A 23,206-nucleotide genomic window follows, 5' to 3' on the forward strand; every position below is an offset into this window, starting at 1 on the left:
CAATGCTGATCTGCAAACTTTCTTTAACCACTTCAGCCCCAGGAGGATTTACCCCCTTTCTGACCAGAGCACTTTGTGTGATATGGCACTGTGTTGCTTTAACTGACAATTGCACGGTCATGCAAAGTTGCACCCAAACAAAATTGACGTCCTTTTTTCCCCACAGAGATTTCTTTTGGTGGTATTTGATCACCTCTGCAGTTTTTATTTTTTGCGCTAAAAATAAAAAACGAGCGACAATTTTGAGAAAAAAGCTATATTTTTTTACTTTTTGCTATAATAAATATCCCCAAAAAATATATAAAAAACAAATTTCTTTCTCAGTTTTGGACGATATGTATTCTTCTTCATATTTTTGGTAAAAAAAAATGCAACATGCGTATATTGATTGGTTTGCGCAAAAGTTAAAAGGTAGGTGATAGGTGTAGATTCTGTGTAAGCTGCCACCGCAGGTAAATTTAAGCAGGCCTATGCTGTGAGCTACATTACATTTATTCTTCTCAATCAAATCGGTTATTACCACAAAGTGATACTGCAGACCCCTGCCAACAAAGGGCTATCAAGAAAAGACAGTAGGATTTATTCAGAGTGAGGCCTAGTCATGTGCTAATAGTGTTACAGGAGGCTAAATTTAGACAGTGAAGCAAATGCTCCAATGTAGTGCGCTGGAGGAAGTGTGCTGAGGAAAAGACTGTCAAGTTTAGAGTCAACCATCTTTAAATTTTATAAAGAACTATTCATCTTATGGGCATCCCATGTCCTCTTTTACCCAACCAAGTTAATCCCCTAATAAAGACAACAAAAACATGCAAGAGACTGTTCGTTGACTGAGGAAGTGGGACTAATGAATGTCGGACCAGCAGGGTGAAATGTGTTAGATTAGTGACAGTGGGGTCTCAGAACTAAGAAGCGCACACCTGTAATCTGAAATGGAGCATAGATTTACTGAATGTTCTCTTGTTGTACACCTCAGAAGACAGCTATTGCTGTATTTCCAGGAGCTCCATGCTGAGACTTCAAGTCTAAGCATTTTCAGATGCTATGCCTGCCCCTCCCCTCCTTCTACCCAGTCACAGAAGCCTTTGTATTATGTAAACTTATTCATAAAACACAAAGGCTTCTCTGAATGGGGAGCAGAGGGGAGGGGTGGGAATAGCTGCTCTGTGTTCCTCTCTTTCCTGTCTCATAGTCCTGAGTGTTAGTGTATGCTTTGACAGGGCCATAAAGCTGTCATAAAGCTGATATAAATAATAAAATTAAGTTCAGGAGATGTCATGAACCTCCTTGGACTTAACTCATGTGTGTCTGCAGTTTTTACAAAGTGGCTGAGTTCCTGGAATTTATTTTTACTCTATAGACCATGGGTATGCAATTAGTGGACCTCCAGCTATTGCAAAACTACAAGTCCCATCATGCCTCTGGGTGTCATGCTTGTGGCTGTCAGAGTCTTGTTATGCCTCATAGGACTTGTAGTTCTGCAACAGCTGGAGGTCTGCTAATTGCATATCCCTGATATAGACTATAGGCATTCTGGCATTCCCTGCAACTGATCTAACAAACATATATTTTTCTTAGTAAAGATGAAGGCTAGAAAATAAAATACTACTACACTGAGATATATATGGTTTTGCTCTGTAGGGTGAGGTACAGTATGTGCAAGCACGGATTAGGAGAAATTTTGGGATGTTTGTGTACAACAAGCCCTTTACAATAGAATAGATTTAAAAAAATTGTAAGCTCTGTTGACGAGTACAAAAAAAAATAGGACTGGTTAGGAGTGTCTGGTGCAAAAATATATATTTTATATATATATATATATATATATATATATATATATATATATTTTTTTTTTTTGTAAAGTAAGGGAAAACAAATGCAAAATAATTTACCAATCTAGATTGCCATGTAGCCTTCCACTGTGGTGTAAATCTCAGCATGCCACTGGAGTCTTCAGCCTAGCCCTGTGTTGAATGCAAGATGTAAAGTTTGAATGTTGCCTTGCTCCATGTATCCTTACATTTCTTAAATTGATAGTAAACCCAAAAGCAAACATGTATTATATTGCAGCTTACCATTTCGTAAATGTGATGGCTGCATTAATTTCCTTTTTTAGGCTTTCTTTCTTATATTTTCACCCGGCGACCCAGCCAGTACGTCTGTTGTTTTTCAAAAGAACAAGCTCTCCAACAGATTGCATCAGTTACAGAGATGGAGTAAACCATTTAACACTGACAGTGGTACTTACAATGATCAGCTTTTATTAAAAACATAAAAATTTATTTTTATGTAAAACCTTTAAAAAAAAAAAAGGAAAATAAAAACTGTTGCTGTAACTGTTGCTTTATAAGCAAAGCAGTAGTTGGAGTTTGGTTTTAATGTGTTAGTGGATTTAAATCTGCGATACATCTAACACTCCCCTCCCCCCAGACTGACAATGCTACTGACCAAAGGTGCCCCCTATTCTCATTCATTCAGAGTGTGTGTGTGTGTGTGTGTGTGTGTGTGTGTGTGTGTGTGTGTGTGGGGGGGGGGGGGTTCTAATACAGGGGGTGTGGTACTGGCCAGTAAAGATGGCCTTGCGGTTCGCCCGGCATCAGTTGGCGGTGAATTTTCTGGCGCTGTTCACGCAGCGGACATATGCGTTTACATTGTGAAGAACTTTGACCCATGGGGTACAGGACAGCCAATTGAGACATTTCAGCACATGGACAATTGGACATACCCCCTACCTTATAAATAGACCTGATCTGGCGGCCATTTTACAGTCTTTTGTCAGTTTAGGGAAAGGACGCTATGTGGAGCAGGGACAGTCAGTCTAATCACTAGCTAGCTAATTAGCTATTACTATTAGGTCCACAAAAGTCCTTTTAAGGACTGGTATAGGTGTACAGTATATAGGGTTGTAATACAACTATAATATACTTTCTTTCAAATATAGAAAGTATATTATGGTGCACTGCTGTGCTGCTGAGTGCTGACCGATTCTGCAGCTGTCTTTTATCAGTGTAGGGAGGGACAGTTTGGTGTTTGGAGCAGGGACAGTCTGCAAATCACTAGCTACTAGTTCCACAAAGGTCCTTTTATAGGTGTACAGTATATAGGGTTGTACACCTATAATATACTTTCTTTCAAATATAGAGTGCTTCTGACCGATTCTGCAGCTGCAGTTTCTCAGTGTAGGGAGGGACAGTTTGGTTTTTGGAGCAGGGACAGTCTGCAATTCACTAGCTACTAGCTAGCTACTATTAGGTCCACAAAGGTCCTTTTAAGGACTGGTATAGGTGTACTATTTGGTGTGCGGTGTATAGGGGTGTAATACACATATAAAATACTTTCACATATAGAAAGCACAGTATAGTGCATTTCCACTGTGCAGCATTGTGACTGCTGAGCGGTTCTGCAGCGATACTACAAAGAGTGACAAACGCAATTAGAAAAGAGTATTATAACTGGTGTGATAGACCAGTGGCCCCCCAAAACGACAGATTGAAGCGGGGTGTTATATACCTTCTTCCACATACATACTGCACTTCTCTAGAGACTTTTGTCACAGGGTCATTTAAAAAATGACAAGCAGAGGAAGAGGCAGGCCCTTCCGCAGGGGTGGTAGGGGTAGGGCAGGAGCAACAGGCTTGAGCCAAAGTGGGAAATTGCAGAAGGTGCGCTCGATTACATCAAAGTACGCACCAGACTTGGTTGAGTGGCTCACTCAGCCTTAAGCCGCGTACACACGTGGTGGACTGTCTGGCCAACTTAGTCCGTCAGACAATCCGACGGACAGTCCGTCATACTTTTGAATGAACGGACTTGCCCACACACGGCACTTTTTGAGCGGACTAATACGGCGGACTAAATCCGCCATACTTTCCGCCCTACTTTTGAAATGAACGGACTCGCCCACACACGCGGAGAAAAGTCCGCTCATTTCGAGCGTGTCTCCAGGTAGGCGGGGCCCGCGAAGGAGACTTTGCTGACCCCGCCGCCTGGTATGGACTTAAAGGGGAACCCCAACGCCGAAAAAAATCGGCGTGGGGGTCCCCCCCAAGTCCACAGCAGACCCTTGTCCGAGCACGCTACCCGGCCGGCCAGGAAAGGGGGGCGAGGGAGCGCCCCCCCCCCCTCCTGAGCCGTACCAGGTCGCGTGCCCTCAACATGGGGGTTGCCTTGGGGAAGGGGGGGCCGCGCGGCCCCCCCACCCCAAAGCACCTTGTCCCCATGTTGATGAGGACAAGGGCCTCTTCCCGACCAAACCATGTGACATAAAGCCATGTGACACCGCCCCATTGTCCCTATATAAGTGGCCGCGCAGTGCGTCCCTGGCATTCCGGCGGGAGAGATCGTCGAGGCAACATCTCCTGGAGACGAAGAAGAAGAAGAAGAAGAAGAAGAACGGAAGGCGGCGGCGACGGCGGCGACAGAAGACCGGGCCACCGCCTGTAAAAGAGCTATAAGAAGGCACGGTGGCCCGGCAGAAGAACCGAAGAGGGGGACAAGACCCCCGAAGTCGGGAGAAGAGGCCGGCGGCGAGGAAGAAAGCCGGACTCCTCCGCTAGCAAAATAGCTACAAGAAGATAGCGGAGGAGTCCGGCGAGAAGACCCCCGAAGACGGAAGACCCCCGGAGCTGTGCAATAAAATATTTTAACCCTGTGTTGTGTTTTTTTTGTACTTTTTTTCACAGGTGTATGGGTAGGGGTACATTGTACCCCATACTCATTCACATAGGGTGGGGGGCCGGTATCCGGGGGCCCCCTTATTAAAGGGGGCTCCCGGATTCCGATAAGCCCCCCGCCCGCAGACCCCGACAACCAACGGCCAGGGTTGTCGGGAAGAGGCCCTTGTCCTCATCAACATGGGGACAAGGTGCTTTGGGGTGGGGGGGCCGCGCGGCCCCCCTTCCCCAAGGCACCCCCCCCATGTTGAGGGCACGCGGCCTAGTATGGCTCAGGAGGGGGGGCGCTCGCTCGCCCCCCTTTCCTGGCTGGCCGGGTAGCGTGCTCGGACAAGGGTCTGTTGTGGACTTGGGGGGGACCCCCACGACGATTTTTTTCCCCTTTAAGTCCATACCAGGCAGCGGGGCCAGCGACGTCTCCGTCGCGGGCCCCGCCTACCTGGATACCCGCTCGAAATGAGCGGACTTTTCTCCGGGCGGGAAAAGTCCGCTCAATTCAAAAGTACGGCGGACTGGCACACACACGGGCGGATTGTCCGCCGAAATGCGAGTCCGACGGACTGTATTACGGAAATTCCGAAATACTTAGTCCGTCAGACTGCACGCTGAAAAAGTCCGCTGAAGCCCACACACGAGCGGACTGTCCGCTGAAATGTGTTTCGGCGGACTAAGTAGGCCAGACAGTAAGCCCGTGTGTACGCGGCTTTACTCTTCTGCACCCTCCTCATCCTCTCGATCTGCACCCTCTTCTTCACTCTCTGCTGTGTGCACCCCCAAAGACACTACCACCAACACCACCACCATATACCCTCCACTTGAGTCACAGGAATTATTTTCCGATCCATCACAAGACATTGCCGATGCGCAGTCACTCTTGGCATTGGATCAGGAAGAGGAGGTAGCAACAACTGCCACTCAGCAGTCTGACGACAGTACCCAGATCAGCCCAAGGTGGAGGTTGGTCCCCGGTGTTTCTGCCTACTCCGAGATCTCTAATTATAGCGGTGGGGAAGGTGACATTGATGATGACGTGTCTAGTGATGTCACGTGGGTGCCCACAAGAGAGGAAGAGGAGGGGAGTTCAGAGGGAGATATGGACCAGCAGATAGGGAGGAGAAGCAGGCGGAACTTAGATCGCACAGGAGGGACAAAGCAGACTGCTAATGTATCAGGAGTGAGTCATTGACCATGTATGGTCCCATCTGGCGTTCCCAGGATGCCGGCACATGGCTCCGCAGTGTGAGCTTTTTTTAACAGCAGTGTCCGCTGCTGACAATAGTGTTGCCATCTGCAGCCTTTGCAGTCAACGCATAAGTCGCGGTAACCCAACACTCACCTAGGGACGACCGCCTTAAGAAGGCACATGAGCTGCCATTACCGAGCCCAGTGGGAGCAACGGAACCCACAAAGCCACACTCCAGGCTCTCATTGTCCAGCCTTGTCTTCTACTTCTCCTCTCTCCTCATAATTGTCCTCCACACCACCTTCCATCATGCCATCCTCACGTTTTTCTGGAAAAAGGCAGGCTTCTGTGGGCCAAATGTTCGAGCGTAAAAAAATGATGACCCTGGATAACCCTCTTGCCCAACGGTTGACGGCTGGCTTGTCAGAAATGATAGCCCGCCAACTACTGCCATATAAACTGGTGGATTCGGAGGCCTTTCGAAAATTTGTGGCCATTGGAACAGAAGTGAAGCGAGAAGTGAAGGTATCTCTGGCACACAGTGTGGGTGCCAGGATACATCTGACCACAGACACGTGGTCTAGCAAACATGGGCAGGGAAGGTATATAACTTTTACTGCCCACTGGGTGAACCTTCTGACGGCCGTCAAGTATGTAACCTGTGGCACCTGTGTAGATTTGGTTTTACCGCCAGGGATTGCATGCAGGCCTGGCTCTTCTTCTCCTCCTCCTACTCCATCTTCCTCCCTCTCCTACTCGGCTGACTCCTCCTTTTCCGCTGCTAGCGTCTCTTCTACTGCGCCGCCCAAGATCCCCAGAACCTATTCGACATGCCAGGTGAGATGTTGCCATGCTGTGCTGCGTCTTTTGTGCCTGGAAGCCAAGAGCCACACTGGCCCTGCACTCCTTTCAGCTTTGCTCTAATTTTGATTAGAGAAATATGTTTACTGATTTATATTGTGTAGATTATTATGTATATTGTATTGTGGATTGATTGCGTAATCACGTCACACAGATTAGATGCTGATTTTTCTCATTCATAGCAACAATACCAACAAAAATAGTAACTTTTGACTACTTACAGGAACTTTTCCTGCATGGACTGGCAGTGGTTCAACAACCAAGCTGTATTGTTTCATTGTGGTATAAAAAGAGGAAGTCAGTGCAAACTTTACAGTTTGGCGAGGAAGTATTGATCCTAAGGCTGGCTATACTCAGGTAAAATTCTTTGGTTGAGCCGGCGGGCTAAATGAAAGAAATCTAAAGCTGACCATAGACAATTCAAATCTCAGCCAGTTCAGCAGCAAGAGGACAATATTCGAACCATGTACGGGCAGGGTGAATGTACCCAAGTTGATCAATCGATCAACTTAGGAACAACCAGACTGACACTTTTAAATGCAATTATTTGAAGTGGCTGTTATCACTAGAGTACTGCCCTAGGCCTAATTAAACTCATGCACCCCCTATTTTTAATACAACACACCCCTTTCTGTCAAGGCCACATCCCTTCCTGTTTAAGACCCGCCCTATCATCTGTAAGCCACACCCCTTCATCTTTAGGCCCCACCTTTTCCTCTTAGAGCACCACCTTTTCCTCTATGTACATTAGCACACACAATTACACACCATCCGCGCCATACTTACATCAATCACTCCATCATGAAACTGACAGCAACCAGTGCAACCTAGCAGTGGCCACCAGTGCAGCCTATCAGTGCCTATCAGTCCTCCCCTCATCAGGGGTCCACCAGTGCAGCCTATCAGTGGCCACCAGTGCAGCCTATCAGTGCCCAACAGTGCAGCCTCATCAGGGGCCACCAGAGCAACCTATCAGTGCCCATCTGTGCATCCTCATCTGGGGCCACCAGTGCAGCCTATCAGTGTCCATCAGTGCCGCCTCATCAGGAGCCACCAATGCAGCCTATCAGTGCCCATCAGTGCAGCCTATCAGTCCCCCCCCCTCAGGGGCCACCAGTGCAGCCCATTAGTGGCCACCAGTGCAGCCTATCAGCGCCCTCCCCCCTCAGTGGCCACCAGAGCAGCCTATCAGTGCCCATCTTTGACGCCCCATCAAGGGCCATCAGTGCAGTCTATTAGTGGCCACCAGTGCAGCCTATCAGGGATAATCAGGGCAGCCTATCAGTTTCATAATATCACAGCTTGTTACTGTATATGAGTTATGTTTTGATTTCAGCATGGAGAACTTTGCACATGCTGAAATCAACAAAAAACCCATTAAACAGTGCACATTCAGTGAAAGTTCATGTACTGCAAAGTTTGCATTGATTTTGGCATGCATGGAGCACATTGCAGTATATTAACTTTTTAATGAGTTTAATGAGTTTATAGCACGCATGGAGCACTTTATTGCAATATGATCTGTATATATTAATTTAATCCATGTTGAGCACTTTATATTCTGCTTGGCACACTCACAAAAGCAATGCACAAAAGCAACAGTAATTGTACCTGCTGTCCTGGCCGCCACTGCCTGGGGGCTCCCGTCATCCTCCTCTCTCTCTCCTCCTATCGTCACAGATAGGCCCACCCCGGGCTGGGGAGAAGATGCAATGTAAGGAAGCCACGCAGAGGAGAGTAGGCAGAGCTTTAGGCTCCGCTTCCATCAGTTCATCCATGCACCCGGTCTGGCCAGTGACTCACTCACCGGCCGTTTTATGGGGGGCGTCAGAGGCTCCCAACCCTCGGCCCCATACTGCCCATAATGTAAGCAAGTGCCACACAGCAAGCCAGCCACCGGGGCTGTATTAGTGCGGGAGCCGGGAATCAGGAGGATGAGTCGTTTTTTGCCGCCCCCCCCTTTCCCACACAAAGTGATGCCCTAGGCCTAGGCCTTCTCGGCCAAGGCCACGACACAGCACTGGCTGTTATAGCCACTAGCAATAATCACTGTCTTCTCCATTTGGGGACAGCTTCCCCTGTTGTCTTGTAAGACAGTTTCAGTTGCACATTTAGCTGTAGTGTGTAGATTTTGAAAAAACTACAGGAAACCAGTTGAAATATACCGTGACAACAGTATTTGAACTGTAACAAACATATGATAGTTGTTTTACATGCCAAATGAATTGTATTTTGCACATCCAGTCCTTTCATTTACACAGCTTTGCCACACAGCACAACCCATCTAGAGACCTAATTTTCTTCAGATAAGCAACACAGCCTGATCACCTTCTTGTCTCTAGTTTGTGACTGGACAGTGAAGGAGCATCAACAGATTCATGAGTTATCTCTCTGCTCTTTTCTGTCAGCAATTGTCTTGCTAGCACATGTGAATGCAAGACACCTGTGCTGCCCCTCCTAGAGGGATTATATATGGAGAATAGCGATGGGCTTGGGCGTGTCCGGATTGAACCCGCCAGCTAGCACTTCATAGGCAGCGTGAGTATGTGCAGCTGCTGGTCGGGAAAGGCCTCACTGCCTATGATTGGCGGTGTGCAGTCACAGCTTCCCAAGCGGGTTTGATCTGAACACACCCGGGCCCATCGCTAATGGAGAATTACAAGAAGCTCAAATTAGAACAAAGTTAGATAGTGACACTAGTTTCAAAATTCATGTAATGATTCTTTGAGTAAATACATAACTGCATTTATTGGTATTTTTTAATGCCTTGTCACAATACAGTGAAAACCTAGGCCTTCTTCCACTATCTCGGCGCTATGGTAATATTAGATCTTATAAATATAGACAATTCTGTAATCACAGTGATTCGATCTTTCACAGCGATTCAAAGTGTCAGCTGCCACTTGAAGTGCAAAATGCAAAACAATAATCCATACAATATAGTAAATGTCCACAGATACTCCGAAGGTACCTCTGATTACTAAAGTGGCGCTACTGTTATTGCTTATTATGACCAGCTTTGACATGGTAATGGCACAAAAGAAAATTAAAGAATGACAGATGGTGATAAAAGTCCAAGAAGACACAGATGGTGGTCCTAATGTGGTTTAAAAGATGTGCACCTCACACCAGAATCCGCAAACCCTTAGGGGTTCTCACTCACCAGAAAGATGAACACATCAAGCTTTGATATGTTAACCACGGCTGTCTTCCACATCATGGAGGGTGTCAGAGCTTGTACTGGATCTCCCACAGGTACTCGGACAGAAAAAAGGGGCTCAAATAGCATAATTCTGTTTTTCTCTCTTGTTTATTTTAAACTCAAAATTACACGTTCCATAAAATCCAGGCATCCATCTCCCTCAAAAGAAGCTGGGATGACGAAACATGTCAGCACGTGACCTTAAAGCGACAGGAAGTGACGTTTTCGTTCCACGGCCAGAAAGAGACAACCGTAAGTAAGTGGTGGATGCTGTGTTCCTTCATTTTGTGAGTCTCGTGGGTCCTGCACTGTGTAGAATGCCTTTTTGAATGCTGATAATTGTAAGTACCGATTGACTGATGGATTTTATGGAACATGTCATATTGAGTTTAAAAAATAAACGAGAGAGAAAAAACGGAATTACGCTATTTGAGCCCTTTTTTTCTGTCCGAGTACCTGTGGGAGATCCAGTACAAGCTCTGACACCCTCCATGACGTGTAAGACAGCTGTTGTTAACATATGAAAGCTTGTTGTGTTCATCTTTCTTGTGAGTGAGAACCCTTAAGGGGAGTGTGATGCACAGCTTGCGGATTCTGGTGTGAGGTGCACATCTTTTAAATCACATTAGGACCTCCATCTGTGTCTTCATGGACTTTTTTCACCATCTGTCATTCTTCAATTTTCTTTTGTGCCATTACCATATGAAATCTGGTCATAAAAAGCAATGACAGTAGCACCACTTTAGTAGTCAGAGGTACCTTCGGAGTATCTGTGGACATTTACTATATTGTATGGATTATTTTTTAATGCCTGCCTGAAGATTAACTTTAAAGTGGAATACAACAAGATATACTGTAATGTAAATATGAACAACTCATGCTTTCTTGAGCCTGAAGGGCAGTTTGATTACATTAAGGACTGGAGGAGGATATGTTAAGCCCTTTCTGACATTTGTAAATGTTTCCATGGATAACCCTCATAAACTGCATGCCAAACATGTGATTCAGAAGAATGACTTGGCAAAGTATTAGGATTCCACAGCATAAATACTGCAGGATCTGCCTCTCTTCAAAACATTTGCACACAGCAATTTAGGATCAGACTTGAACACTCAGAAAAAGAATTAAGAAATAAGAACCCCTCAGTATGAATATGTACTGGAAGGCGTGCATGGTGCTCACATTGGCTTTGTTTGTACAAGTACATGCACAGCAACAGAGAAGAAAAGTTGGAGGCTGGAATGAAATTAAGGAGGATAGTCAGGGTGTCCAGACTGCTTTGAAATTTGCAAAGGAAGAATTCAACAGAAACAGCAACAGCGGCTACATCATCAATATAAACAAGACTATGAAACTCATGAGACAGGTTAGTGTGTGTTTGTAATCTGTTCTGAACAAATTATTTTACTTGGTGCAGTGACAAATATAATCAAGAATTGTCACAAATTAAGGTATTTGTTTCTTGTCTCGAGATATTTTACATAATAATCCATGTAATTTAAAAATTTGTATTTGTTGCGTATTTGTTGCGTGACCTTAAGTGTATGTATAGTAAAAGCTTTCTATTAGTTTTGGATAGAGTGGGGAAGGGTCAATTCTTTTTTTTTGCTGACTGCATCCTGTTGGGGGGACTTCCCTTTATTTCCCATCCCAAAGATGCAACAAGAAGTAAAAGGTAATCTCAAAAAAATTAGGTGAATTCCCCTCATAGACAGTTGTCACTGGAACATTGGAAGACTAACATTGTTAGCGAACAACTGTGAACGACTTCTCATCATTTTCTATTCCAGTACTAATGGTCAACAGAGCAGACACAGAGGGTGAATCTACCCAGTAGGGACAAAGTTAAAGAAAACAAAAATTTTGACTAGATAGGCAACATTCCTGAAAGAAACATATATGCTGCCATTATTGACCTTCTTGGTCAACTCAATGTTAGTACCCCAGCTGCCATTCGCTTCAGTACTCTGTGAGTCAGTAACTCAGAACAAGCATGCAGCAAGTGATGTCTGAACAGAGTCAGAACTGATTGATGTGCTCGTTGGGAGTCAGTGGCTACAACCATTGAAGCCATTAGAACTTCAGACAAACCTGGCAGCTAGTATTTTCAGAAATCAGCAATGAAAGTCTCTGTAGTATCCTCTAAGTGGCTTTGACCACTGGAAGATTTACCCTCCTCCCTGACCAGGCCATTTTTTGTGATACACCCTCTGACTTTGTCTTAATGACTCTAAAGCCAAAAGTTATTTTTTTTATAGTATTGGATGTAGGGAAGGATTAGAACCCCTGCTGTGTTTTTATTAATGTCTGTATTGGTGTTGGGAATATTTTCCCTCTGTAATTATCCTTTTTACCACTATCACTACAAAAAGTGGAGAAAATAAAAAATATTACTGTTTTTACTTCAACAAAACCTTACAATGCCAACATAAGTTACAGTAACAGCTGTCCATGACTTCAGAGCAGTTACCTCTAACTGCCTATGGTACCTTGAGATAAGTAAAGAGATCGCTTTATCAGGACACACACAGAAAAAAAAAAAAAAATCTTTGCAGAACGAAAAAAAAAGCAATTGTTAAAAATAACTTTTAATGCCATCCACCAAAATATATGTAGATGTCCCCTTAGTTGAGTTTTAAAATGTGATTGTTGACATGTGTGAAATTTTGCTAAGCTGGTTGTTTTAGGCTAAAGAAAATGGAGCTGTCAAATTATGGTCTTGTGTTTTGAAATGCACACTCTGAAACTGTCATTCTTATGCCACGTACACACAGTCGGACTTTCCGGCGGGAAAGTCCGATCATGTGTATGCTCCATCGAACATTTGCTGTCGGAATTTCTGCACACAAATGTTTGAGAGCAGGATTTCAAATTTTCCGACAACTTCACTTTGTTATCGGAAAGTCAGATCGCGTGTACACAAGTCTGTCGCACAAAAGTTCACGCATGTTTGGAATCAAGCAGAAGGAGCCACAATGGCTAGTGAACTTCCCTTTTTTTGGCTCGTTGTACGTCTTGTACATCACAGCGTTCTAACGTTCGGAATTTTGGGCCAACATTTGTGTGACCGTGTGTATGCAAGAAAAGTTTGAGCCGACATCCTTCCAAAAAAAAATCCATGTTTTATTGTCGGAATTAGATCGTGTGTATGGGGCATTAGTCTTTTCTATTAATTGGTGAGTCACTGGTCTGCAGCAACAATGTTCATGTCAGTTGTGCCAGCATTTTATGGACTGTTTGCTTATTCAAGACTGAAAAGCCAACCTCCCATGATTATTTTTACTGAAAATACTCAGAAAATGTCCATATTTAAACTGACAATCCCAAATATGACATAAACTCATAATATGTGCTAATACCATTCAGATTATGTAGCCGAGCACTAGGCTGCAAGGGTTAAGCCATGACTTTATCAGTAGCTATTTGTGTTTTGAAAGCAATCTGTCAAGCAGGATTTACTGCTACCTCCCATCAGCAAGGGGAGTGGGAGTGTTGGCGGTACCCAATGATTGCGAAGCTGTCCGCAGTGGATAATGGGACTTGAAGTCTGTACAAGGAGAGTTATTATGTGCCTCTGTTACCAAATGAACAACAGGTCCCCGAGCTGGGAGGATAAGGAAGCAGTTTCTACTTCAGCTGCTTTTGGATATACTTGGCCTTTTGCTGGGGGCAGTGCTGCGGTTAGAGCTGAGGCCTAAGACCCCTTTCACACTGGGGCATATTTCGGGCGTTTTTCAGGCGCTTTATCATTAAAAAAAGCGCTTCTAAAGCGCTTGAAAGAAGCTGCAACTTCAATCCCAATGTAAAAGCCCGAGTGCTTTCACACTGAGATCCCTTTCACACTGGGGTGTTTTTCAGGCGCTTTAGCATTAAAAAAAGCGCCTGTAAAGCGCCTGAAAGAAGCCGCAATTGCAATCCCAATGTAAAAGCCTGAGTGCTTTCACACTGAGTCGCTGCGCTGGAAGGGCGTCAAAAAAAGTCCTGCAAGCAGCTTCTTTGCAGCGCTTTTGGAGCGGTGAATACACCACTCCTAAAGAGCCCCTTCCCATTGAAATCAATGGGAAGTGCCTGTAAAACGCCTGAAAAGCGCTATTGGCAGCAGCATTTTGTGGGCGCTTTTAACCCTTTATTTGGCCACTAGCAGGGGGTTAAAAGCGCCCCAATAATGCTCGAAAAACGCCGGTAAAGCGCTGCTAGTTTAAGTGGCGCTTTACGAGCGTTTTTCGGGCGCTGACATTGTGAAAGGACTCTTAAATCACTTGGGCTTTCACATTGGGACTGCAGATGAGGCTTCTTTCAAGCACTTTACATGTGCTTTTTTTAAACGCTAAAGCGCCTGAAAAACACATGAAAAACGCCCCAGTGTGAAAGGGGTCTAAAGAACACAACTGTAAGACCGGGGAGAGAGCACAAAGCTGTGAATGTGCTACCACCATGATGAACTTTGTGCTGCACTCACATCAAAGTAGTACCACTGGGTGAGCTAGGGCATAGAGCCATGCTGAACAGGGGCAGAGGATTCCTCCACAAGTGGTGGCCATTTCCAAACTGGGTCACTGAGTCTGGTGAAATAGCCCTGTGTCCATGACTTACTGCCACTAGAGAGACTGAGCCTTTAGAAACTACCTACCTAGCTGTCCCATAGCCTGTTACCACCTGCAAGCCTTGCTGTGACTTTTACTTTTGCTAAAGATTTAGGACCAACGACTGACTATATACAGTTGTCATATAGAGACCTTTGCTAATGACTTAGTTCAGAGGTAATGCACAGGGAAGTCACATTGTATGTAGTCATACCTTGGGTGCACCCTAGGTAGTTGCAATATCACTGTTTTCACAGTTAATGTTCATGTTCAATATCTAATACTAATCTTGCTGGATTTTGTTAAAGGATAAGTTCATTTCTGGGAATATGTTACATCTTTCACCCTTTTTTAGGGTGTTACATGTAACATGTTCTTGGTCTTGTAGTGTCTCCCCAATCTGATGAATCTAGCGACAGCATTCCTCCCCTCTAACCACGGAGCCAGCAGGAATCTTGGGTGTGGTTGGTAGTTGGTGCCTAATCAAAAGGTTCTGGTGGGAAGAGGAAAGTCTATGCACCTTGCCCCCATCAGGTTACGGACATTAATGGACAGGAGTGGGGAGAAACAGCTTTACAGGCAGTCTTTAATTCAACAGTTGGCAACCCTAGATCTAGGTCACTGACACATTCCACCCAGCTAGATTTAATTTAAGAACAACAACAGTGGTATTATTCTATTGGATTACTGGATATGGAATGAGCTAGGTTCTGAAAAAATGCACTTTTAGTGGCTCTTCAATCTTGCCTTGCTATTTTTTTCATATTTCATATTTACTTACAAACATGGCTGCATTTCTGGATTGCACAATTTGTTTCTTTGCCACCTTTCCTGATCTTTGCCTGTGCAGGTCACAAATCTGCCTGAACGTGATCTGCTTTCATCACAACTGGGGAATGGTATTTTTTTTTCGTATTAGGGACGATTTTTTTGCAGACAAGTAGAGGCAGCTGCTCGTGTCTTTTTCTTTTGTTTAATAATAGCTTGAAGGGTAAGGCAACAGGAACACTTAAACTCCTATCTTCCCCAGCTTCACATACTTTCTTTATTTTTCCTCCACTGATCCATTTCATAGCAGGGAGTAACAAAAGGAAACCCTGTGTAAGCTCTAAGTTAGGCTCCTTTCCTTAATCTTTTGTGACAATGCAGGCTACCAATTACCAATTAGGTCATCTTTATGTAGAGCAACAATTCTTTTTTTTCAGATCCTTAGAGAGTTCTTTGCCATGAGGTGCCATGTTGAACTTCCAGTGACCAGTATGAATGAATGAATGAATGAAATACTTATATAGCGCGCAATGCGAACTGAATCGCCTCTAGGCGCTGTGGCGAGCTTTGATCATCTGCTAAAAGAGGAAGGTCTTGAGTTTTTTTCCTAAAAGCCAGGTGATTTTCTTCCAGGCGGATGTTGATTGGTAGAGCATTCCATAGCAGAGGCCCTTGGACAGCGAATCTCCGATCACCCTTGGATTTATACCGGGCTTTGGGCACGAGGAGGAGGTTTTTGTTGGCTGATCGAAGACTGCGGTTTGATGTGTAATGATTTATTTTCTCCATTAGGTATTGCGGAGCTTCTCTATGCACGCATTTGTGGGTGAGGCAAAGGGTCTTGAACGTGATCCGATTTTTTACGGTTAGCCAATGTAAGCTCCTCAGTGAAGGAGAAATGGATTCCCAGGGTTTTTTTCCTGTTATCAGCCTTGCCGCCGTGTTTTGGATCAGTTGTAATCGCGCAAGTTGATATTGTGGTAATCCTATGTAAAGCGAGTTTGCGTAGTCCAGTCCTGAATTAATGATTGTTCCAACTACCACTGCTTTGTCATTCCTTGGGATAAAAGGGATGAGTCTGCGAAGCATGCGCAGTAGATGGTGAGATCGACTGACTACAGATCCTATTTGCGCATCCATTGACATTTGTGCGTCTAAAATAACCCCGAGACTCTTCGCTTTGGTCTTTGGGGAGATAGTCTGCCCAAAGACGGTTGGTGGAGACCAGGAGGTTTTGGTTGCGGGCTTATGATTTGGGTGTAAGATAAGAAGCTCTGTCTTTGATTGGTTCAGCTGGAGGGAGTTGGTGGTCATCCAGTCCTCTATTGATTTGAGGCAGTTTTCAAGTTGTTGTTGGTGATCTTTTTTTCCATTGATCCGGAAATAAAGTTGTGTGTCGTCAGCGTAAGAGTGGAAGCAGAGATCTGAGCATCTGATGATTTGAAGGAGTGGGCGAATGTAAATGTTGAAGAGAACGGGTGACAATGGAGAGCCTTGAGGGACTCCGCAGGTGACTGCCCGAGTTTCGGAGAGGAATTTTCCTAGTTTCACTGCCTGTGACCGATTTCCTAGGAAGGACGCGAACCAATGGAGATCTATGTCTTGGACTCCGGCTACTTCTGTGAGGCGGACGAGTAGAGTATTGTGATCTACTGTATCAAACGCTGCACTTAGGTCTAGCAGTACGAGGAGACACGGCTCTCCGTCATCTGCTGCTTCGAGGGCGTCATCCCAAATCTTGAGGAGAGCTGTTTCTGTTCCATGACCCGGGCGGAAGCCTGATTGCAGCGGGTCCAGGAGTTTGTGAGTATCCAGGTGAAGTTGTAGCTGATGTACTACAGCTTTCTCCATGATCTTAGAAATGGTGTTGAGGCTTGTAATCGGCCTACGGTTGTTTGGATCCTGAGGGTCCAGGTTTGGTTTCTTGAGTAGAGGTTTGACAATGCCTTGTTTGAGGATGCTGGGAACAATCCCTTCGTGGAATGATCGGTTTATGAGGTGGGTTATGGTTGGAGCCACGATGTCGGAGCATTCTTTCAGTAGTTTTGTGGGGATGATGTCAATAGGTGAGGTACTGTCACGCAGTTTATTAATGATGTTTTTTGCGGTGTCTACGGTAATTGGGGATAGTGAAAATTTTGGCGGTTGCGGTATGTTGGTGCGGACATCCTCTTTATGTTTTTGCTGGCTGAGGTTGGATGTTTTCTTCTGACAAATTGTTTCCCTGATGGTTTTGACTTTATCGATGAAAAAATCCGACAGTTTGTCACAGTAATCCTGGGATTCGCTTTCTGGGGGTTCTAGGCACACCGGATTCATTGATTGATTAACCAGTTTAAACAGTTCCCGTGGTTGGTTTGCGGCCGTTGAGATTGTATATGAGAAGTGGTCCTTTTTGGCTTTGAAGATTGCTTTCCGATAATTCTCTGTCAGACCTTTGTAGTTAAATAGGTTTTCCTCGGTGGGATTTCTTCTCCATGTTCTTTCCGCTCTTCTGCGTTCTTGCTTTAGTACGGAGAGGGAGCTATTAAACCATCCAGCATTTTTCTTCCTGATGAGAGCCCTGCGTTTTGGTGCTACCGAGTCTGCTGATTGCAGTAATGCATGAGTATGAGAAAGTGAGAGCGATAACACAAAATGTAACACACCTGCTCCCCATTCATACCTGAGACCTGTAACATAATGGGTCACGTGACACCGGGAGGGAAAATCTGAAGAAATGACACTTTGCTACAAAGCTAATTGGGCCCAATTTGGACATTTTCACTTAGGGGTGTACTCACTTTTTTTTTGCCAGCGGTTTAGACATTCATGGCTGTGTGTTGGGTAATTTTGAGGGGACAGAAAATTTACACTGTTATACAAGCTGTACACTCACTACTTTACATTGTAGCAAAGTGTCATTTCTTCAGTGTTGTCACATGAAAAGGTATAATAAAATATTTACAAAAATGTGAGGGGTGTATTCACTTTTGTGAGATACTGTATATTAGTGGTACGCTGGATATATGATATTTTGTATTTTCTTTGCTCCTGTTGACCAAAAGGAGTGGGTAGGGGAGTGACGGTATGGGGAGTATATGTAGCTGGTGAGGGCAGTACTTAAAGTACAATTTGGCCATTGGGAGCAAAGAAAATACTCAGTGCTTCTGGGTATGAATATATGTTTTAATTCCCCAGTATTTATCATTTATTGTTTGTGGAATCCATGCACTACACCAGTCCAGTGCACTGTTCTCTGCCGGTTCTACTTTGTGCGCCGACACCCCATACCTGGGTGCACATCTCTCTTCAATGATGTTGACATTGCATGATGCCTCATACTCTATTGATTTCAAATGTAATGTGTTGGCGACCTGTACATCAGCATATTAGCTCAGTGTCTAACAGGCGCATGCCTCCTAAGGGGACAGTGCCTCTCTTGGTTAGGCTTAGTAAGCATTGTTTCCCTAGGACCAGAACTGGAGTAACTGGCAGTATCACTGAGTAAGAAAAATGAAAAGCATATTCTGGCAGAATGTAATTTTTGCTTCATTAATCCAAATATGGGCTGAAAGTTCTCTGTGCACATAAAGGCATACCCGGAATGGGAATTGGAGTTTAAGCAAAAAGGAACAAGCCATAGATTCAATCTTCCTCACTGTTGCCAAAAATGCTGGATCAGAGGCCACAGGACATATTCTGGCACTGTTGGACCCTGGAAAGGAAAATATTAGATTAAAAAAAACCATAAAATATGTTTTATGTTTTTTTCTTATTCTAGATTTTTATTTGTTTATTTAGGTTACGACTTTAACAAATAAGGGATTTGGTGGTCTTTTTTTTCTCAATAAAGATTTATTGTAGTAAAAATAATAATCAGGTTGTACAACAAATGATCAACTTTAACAAATAATCTTGAGTAGTATTAAAAGTTGAAGGAACGTGCAAAATTTAACAATAGCATTACAGGCTATGTAAAAAAACATAACTATTATCAGTCTAGAATTTCTAGCAGTTTGTTAGCTGATTAGATTTACACATATAAGTAGGGGGAAAGTGATAAATAGTTGTAAAGAAAAAAGATAATTCTGAAAAATGGGTACATATTAAAAACATACCATAAGTCAAAATAGTATCTATTATATAATTTTAACAATGGGATAGAATCCTCAGTAAATTAATACTGTAATCCTCAGAGTAAAAGGGTACCAAGGTTCCCACCTTTTATGAAATTGTGAGGTGGATTATTTTTTAATTGTGATAGTTTCTTCCATTTCATATATTTTGTTTTATTTTTAATAAACAATCTTTTATGGAGGGAGGTTTTTAGTTCTGCAATGTAAAGGTATTAAGGCGTTGGTTGCCTTCAAAAGATGCATTGTCAGTGATTTTCTGTATTTTCTGTATGAGAAGGTAATTATTTGCAGAAGATAGCAGGCTGGATCAAGTTTAAGTTGTGTTTTTTTTTTTTAAGGGTTTCACTTATCCAACCCCTAGTGCTGAAAGACACGCTGGTATCCAAATAAAAAAAAGGGCTGTATGCTCGCCGATCCCTTTGCCATGGGGAAACCAACCTGCATGCCTGGTGTGTTGGGGTGGTTAGCTATAGGAAGGGGCTGGGGGTCACACAATCTTTTTTCAATAGAAAAAAAAAATACCATATAATCGCTGATCCTTTAATAAATACAAAAAAATCACCGTACAAATGAAAGAAGCACTTTAAAATGCATATTCCCCACTCCATACCAGGGAATATTGTTGGACAATTGTGCAAGGTCAAAAAGAGACAAAATTCTGAATGATTTAAAATAAAAATATATCCAGACAGCACTGGGACTTCAAACACTTATGTGTTCAGATTAATAAAAAAAAATACACTCATTCACATAGCTTACTGGCCCTATGTTGGCTGCTCGCATCAGACAAAGATCCCCTCTAATGGGTACCAGGGACGTCACTGAAAGCATAAAAATACAACAGGAGCTTCAAGCCAAAAGGGCATCAATGTAATCAATGTAAATTTGAGAAAGTATACCATGATAAAGGCAGTAAGCTGTGGGCCCCCGAAATGTGTTGGCTATTTATGTGATGTAGAACCATTAAAATATTTTGAACTCTACCTTCTAGGCTTGGGACTCCTGCTGTAATTGTATGTTTTGAATTTTTGACTGATTCTACATTTGCCTAGTGAAAACAAGTATAAGTAGTACAGTTATAAAACATGTTTCCAGTCGAAGAGGAGGTGAAGTGAATGTGGTCAATGTCGTTTTTATGATATTTTCAACCAGAGAATTTGCACTTGTGAAGGGGGAGGAGGAGGAGTAACCACTGTGATAGAGTGGATGTACAAAATTGAATCTTGGCAGAATTTACCCTAGGTGTCTTTAGCAGCAAAGGGAAGGGCGAAAACCCCTGAAAAAAAAATGAATTTGTGTATTCGTCCCTGTAGCCGATTCCCCTTTACTTCCTGTTTGGTAAAACTTTGTCGGCAAGACAGGAAGTGAGGAAAAGTATCTTGAATAAAACCCCAGATATGAAATTTGATGTACAATTTAAGTTCTGTTATGTCTGTGATTAGATAACTTTGATTTTGTTTATCTCATTTGTTTAATCTGTGATAGGTGGTTAGTGGCTCAAAATATAGAATGGAAGTTGAAGTTACTATGAGCTCCTGTAACAGTGATGATACAGAACCATGCCCTGATGAGATACAGCAAACAAAGGTGAGAGCTTGCTGAAATAATAAAATTTTTCTTACTACTAGAATATTATATATGATGCATGTCATGTGTCCTGTACTTTAAATAAAGTGACTCTAAGCCCTTGTACACATGGTCGGACATTCCGACAACCAAATCCGTCAGATTTTATCCGACGGATTTTGTCCGAAACTGTTGCATACACACGGTCGGACAAAGTTGTCGGAAAATCCGATCGTTCAGAACATGATGATGTTATTTTGTTACGATGGGACTACGTTCAGGCTAGTAGCCAATAGCTTTGGTATAGGAATTTGTCCAATCAGAATTCTCTACACATGATCGGACAAGGTCCGATCGGATCATGTTGTTGGAAAATTTTACCGACAAGTTGGAAATCTTGGTCCGTCGTATACTCCGATGGAAACAGTCCGATGGAGACTACACACAGTCGGATTATCCGACAAAACGGTCCGATCGGACACATTCCGTCGGAATCCCCGACCGTGTGTACAAGGGCTAAGTTGCTAGAATAAAAACGTGAACATTAGAGCCAGCTGTAAAGAAAAGATTGGTTTTAGCTCTTTTTCACACTGAACGCAGGTTTGAAATTATGCGAGTTCAGCTGAACTCGCACAATTTCAAACCCTCATTTCAGTGCGAGTTTGGGGCGATTTGAAAGACATCTGTGCGATTCATGCGCAGATGTCTATTAAAATCGCCCCTGAAGTCACAAAAAGTAGTGCAGGAACTACTTTTGGAAATCGGTGCAGCACCGCAAGGTCAGTGTCACACTGATTGGGACAGTGCCATTGCCAGCAATAGGTTGTGGTTTGGCATGCAATGTGACCTGTCAAATCGCATGTCAATTTGCGCCAATGTGAACGGGGGCTAAATTGTTGAAGGTTTTTTAGCTTCAGGCATTCTATGCCTGAAGCTAAAAAACCTTCTGTATGCAGCTCCTGTAACACATACCCAATCCCAATCTAGTGATGTGTACGAGAGCCATTGGCTCACGCTGCTGTCAATTACAGCCAGGGAGCCAATAAGGAGAGAGTGGGGGGCGGGGCCGAGCCCCGTTCTGCGTGTCTTATAGACACACAGAGCAGGGTCAGGAGTGAGTATGCATAAATGCCCCTCTAGCAAGCGGTTTGCTATGGAGGCAATGGAAGAGGAGAAGGAGCCAGCAGCGCTGGTTGGGGACTCCGAGAAGATTAGGATTGGGTTGATCTGTGCAAAACCATTGCACAGAGCAGGCAAGTAAGATGTTTATTTTATTTTTTAAATAATTTAACCTTTAATGCCACTTTAAAGAGACACCGTCACCATTTCAATGCAAGACAAAGTGATAATGTCTTTGCCTAATGAGTACTCCACTCCTTTTCCGCTGCAGTTGTCCACAAGGTTTGGTTCTCTCAGGTATGAAAGAGAATGTGACTTGCTCCCCTCTGTGACAGAGCTCAGGAGGTGACATCACCATCTTCCAATGAGATCCAGGGGAATGCAAAGCATCCTAGGGCCCCTTTCACACATGTGGACCATTTGTCCGTTTTTCATCCATCTGTTGACGGGTGGAAAATGGACATCAATGCATCTCTATGGAACAACGGATGTAAATGAATGATAATCCATTTACATCAGTTTACATCTGCCTCCATTAACACCCATTTTTTGGAACGGATCAATGTCCTTTTTTTCTTCCAACGGATCGGACAAAAAACTGATTTGCATTAAAAAATGTCTCTGGGACTCTAGTGGTTGAGGACTCTAGCTGGAGGATATGAAAAACAGATGGAAAATGGACAGAAACGGAAAACGGATGGCAAACCAATGCAAACGTCATCAATTTTTTTCTTTGAAAAAACATGACTGAACTGATGAAATGAGTGGTCCACATGTGTGAAAGGGGCTAAATCTCATAAGTTGATCTTCTTGTGAGATCAGACTACTCAGTATAGGGTTTCATGGGTTTTCTCTGAAGTCAATATATGAATTGTGTAGACTTTTAATGCATTCTCTCTCCATATTTCCACAGGTATGCAGATTTGAAGTTTATTCTGTCCCCTGGAAAAATCAGATTGATCTATTGAGCAGTTCATGCAAATAAAGAAGATTGATCCATGTAAAAAAAACTCTTGGATGGCACAAAAATTTTTTTGTCACATTTATCTGATAAAATAAAACCTAAAATATACAGTACTTCTTGTGGGTTTATTGAATTACAGTAGGCTTAACCCTTTATTTTTGGCATTTGGTGT

General features: G+C 43.6%; 1 protein-coding gene across 1 annotated transcript; it reads left to right on the forward strand.

The window, feature by feature from the left end:
- The first annotated feature begins 10,969 nt into the window (after window positions 1–10,969).
- On the forward strand, window positions 10,970–23,147 carry LOC143987479 (cystatin-like). The gene is made up of 3 exons (XM_077486216.1): window positions 10,970–11,282; window positions 20,871–20,972; window positions 22,984–23,147. Exons 1-3 carry the CDS (start codon window positions 11,064–11,066, stop codon window positions 23,053–23,055), a joined length of 393 nt encoding a protein of 130 aa, XP_077342342.1. The 5' UTR covers window positions 10,970–11,063; the 3' UTR covers window positions 23,056–23,147.
- The last annotated feature ends 59 nt before the right edge of the window (window positions 23,148–23,206 follow it).

Source organism: Lithobates pipiens, unplaced genomic scaffold, assembly GCF_037356315.1.
Source record: "Lithobates pipiens isolate NorthernLeopardFrog02 unplaced genomic scaffold, aLitPip1_a1.2 Scaffold_18, whole genome shotgun sequence".
Lineage (NCBI taxonomy): Eukaryota > Metazoa > Chordata > Amphibia > Anura > Ranidae > Lithobates > Lithobates pipiens.

Bases quoted from the DNA above. Each gene is read 5' to 3' on its own strand.
- LOC143987479 (XM_077486216.1), top strand. From the start codon at position 11,064: ATGAATATGTACTGGAAGGCGTGCATGGTGCTCACATTGGCTTTGTTT. The intron at 11,283-20,870 runs GTTAGTGTGTGT...AATCTGTGATAG, and splicing joins CTATGAAACTCATGAGACAG to GTGGTTAGTGGCTCAAAATA. The intron at 20,973-22,983 runs GTGAGAGCTTGC...ATATTTCCACAG, and splicing joins ATGAGATACAGCAAACAAAG to GTATGCAGATTTGAAGTTTA.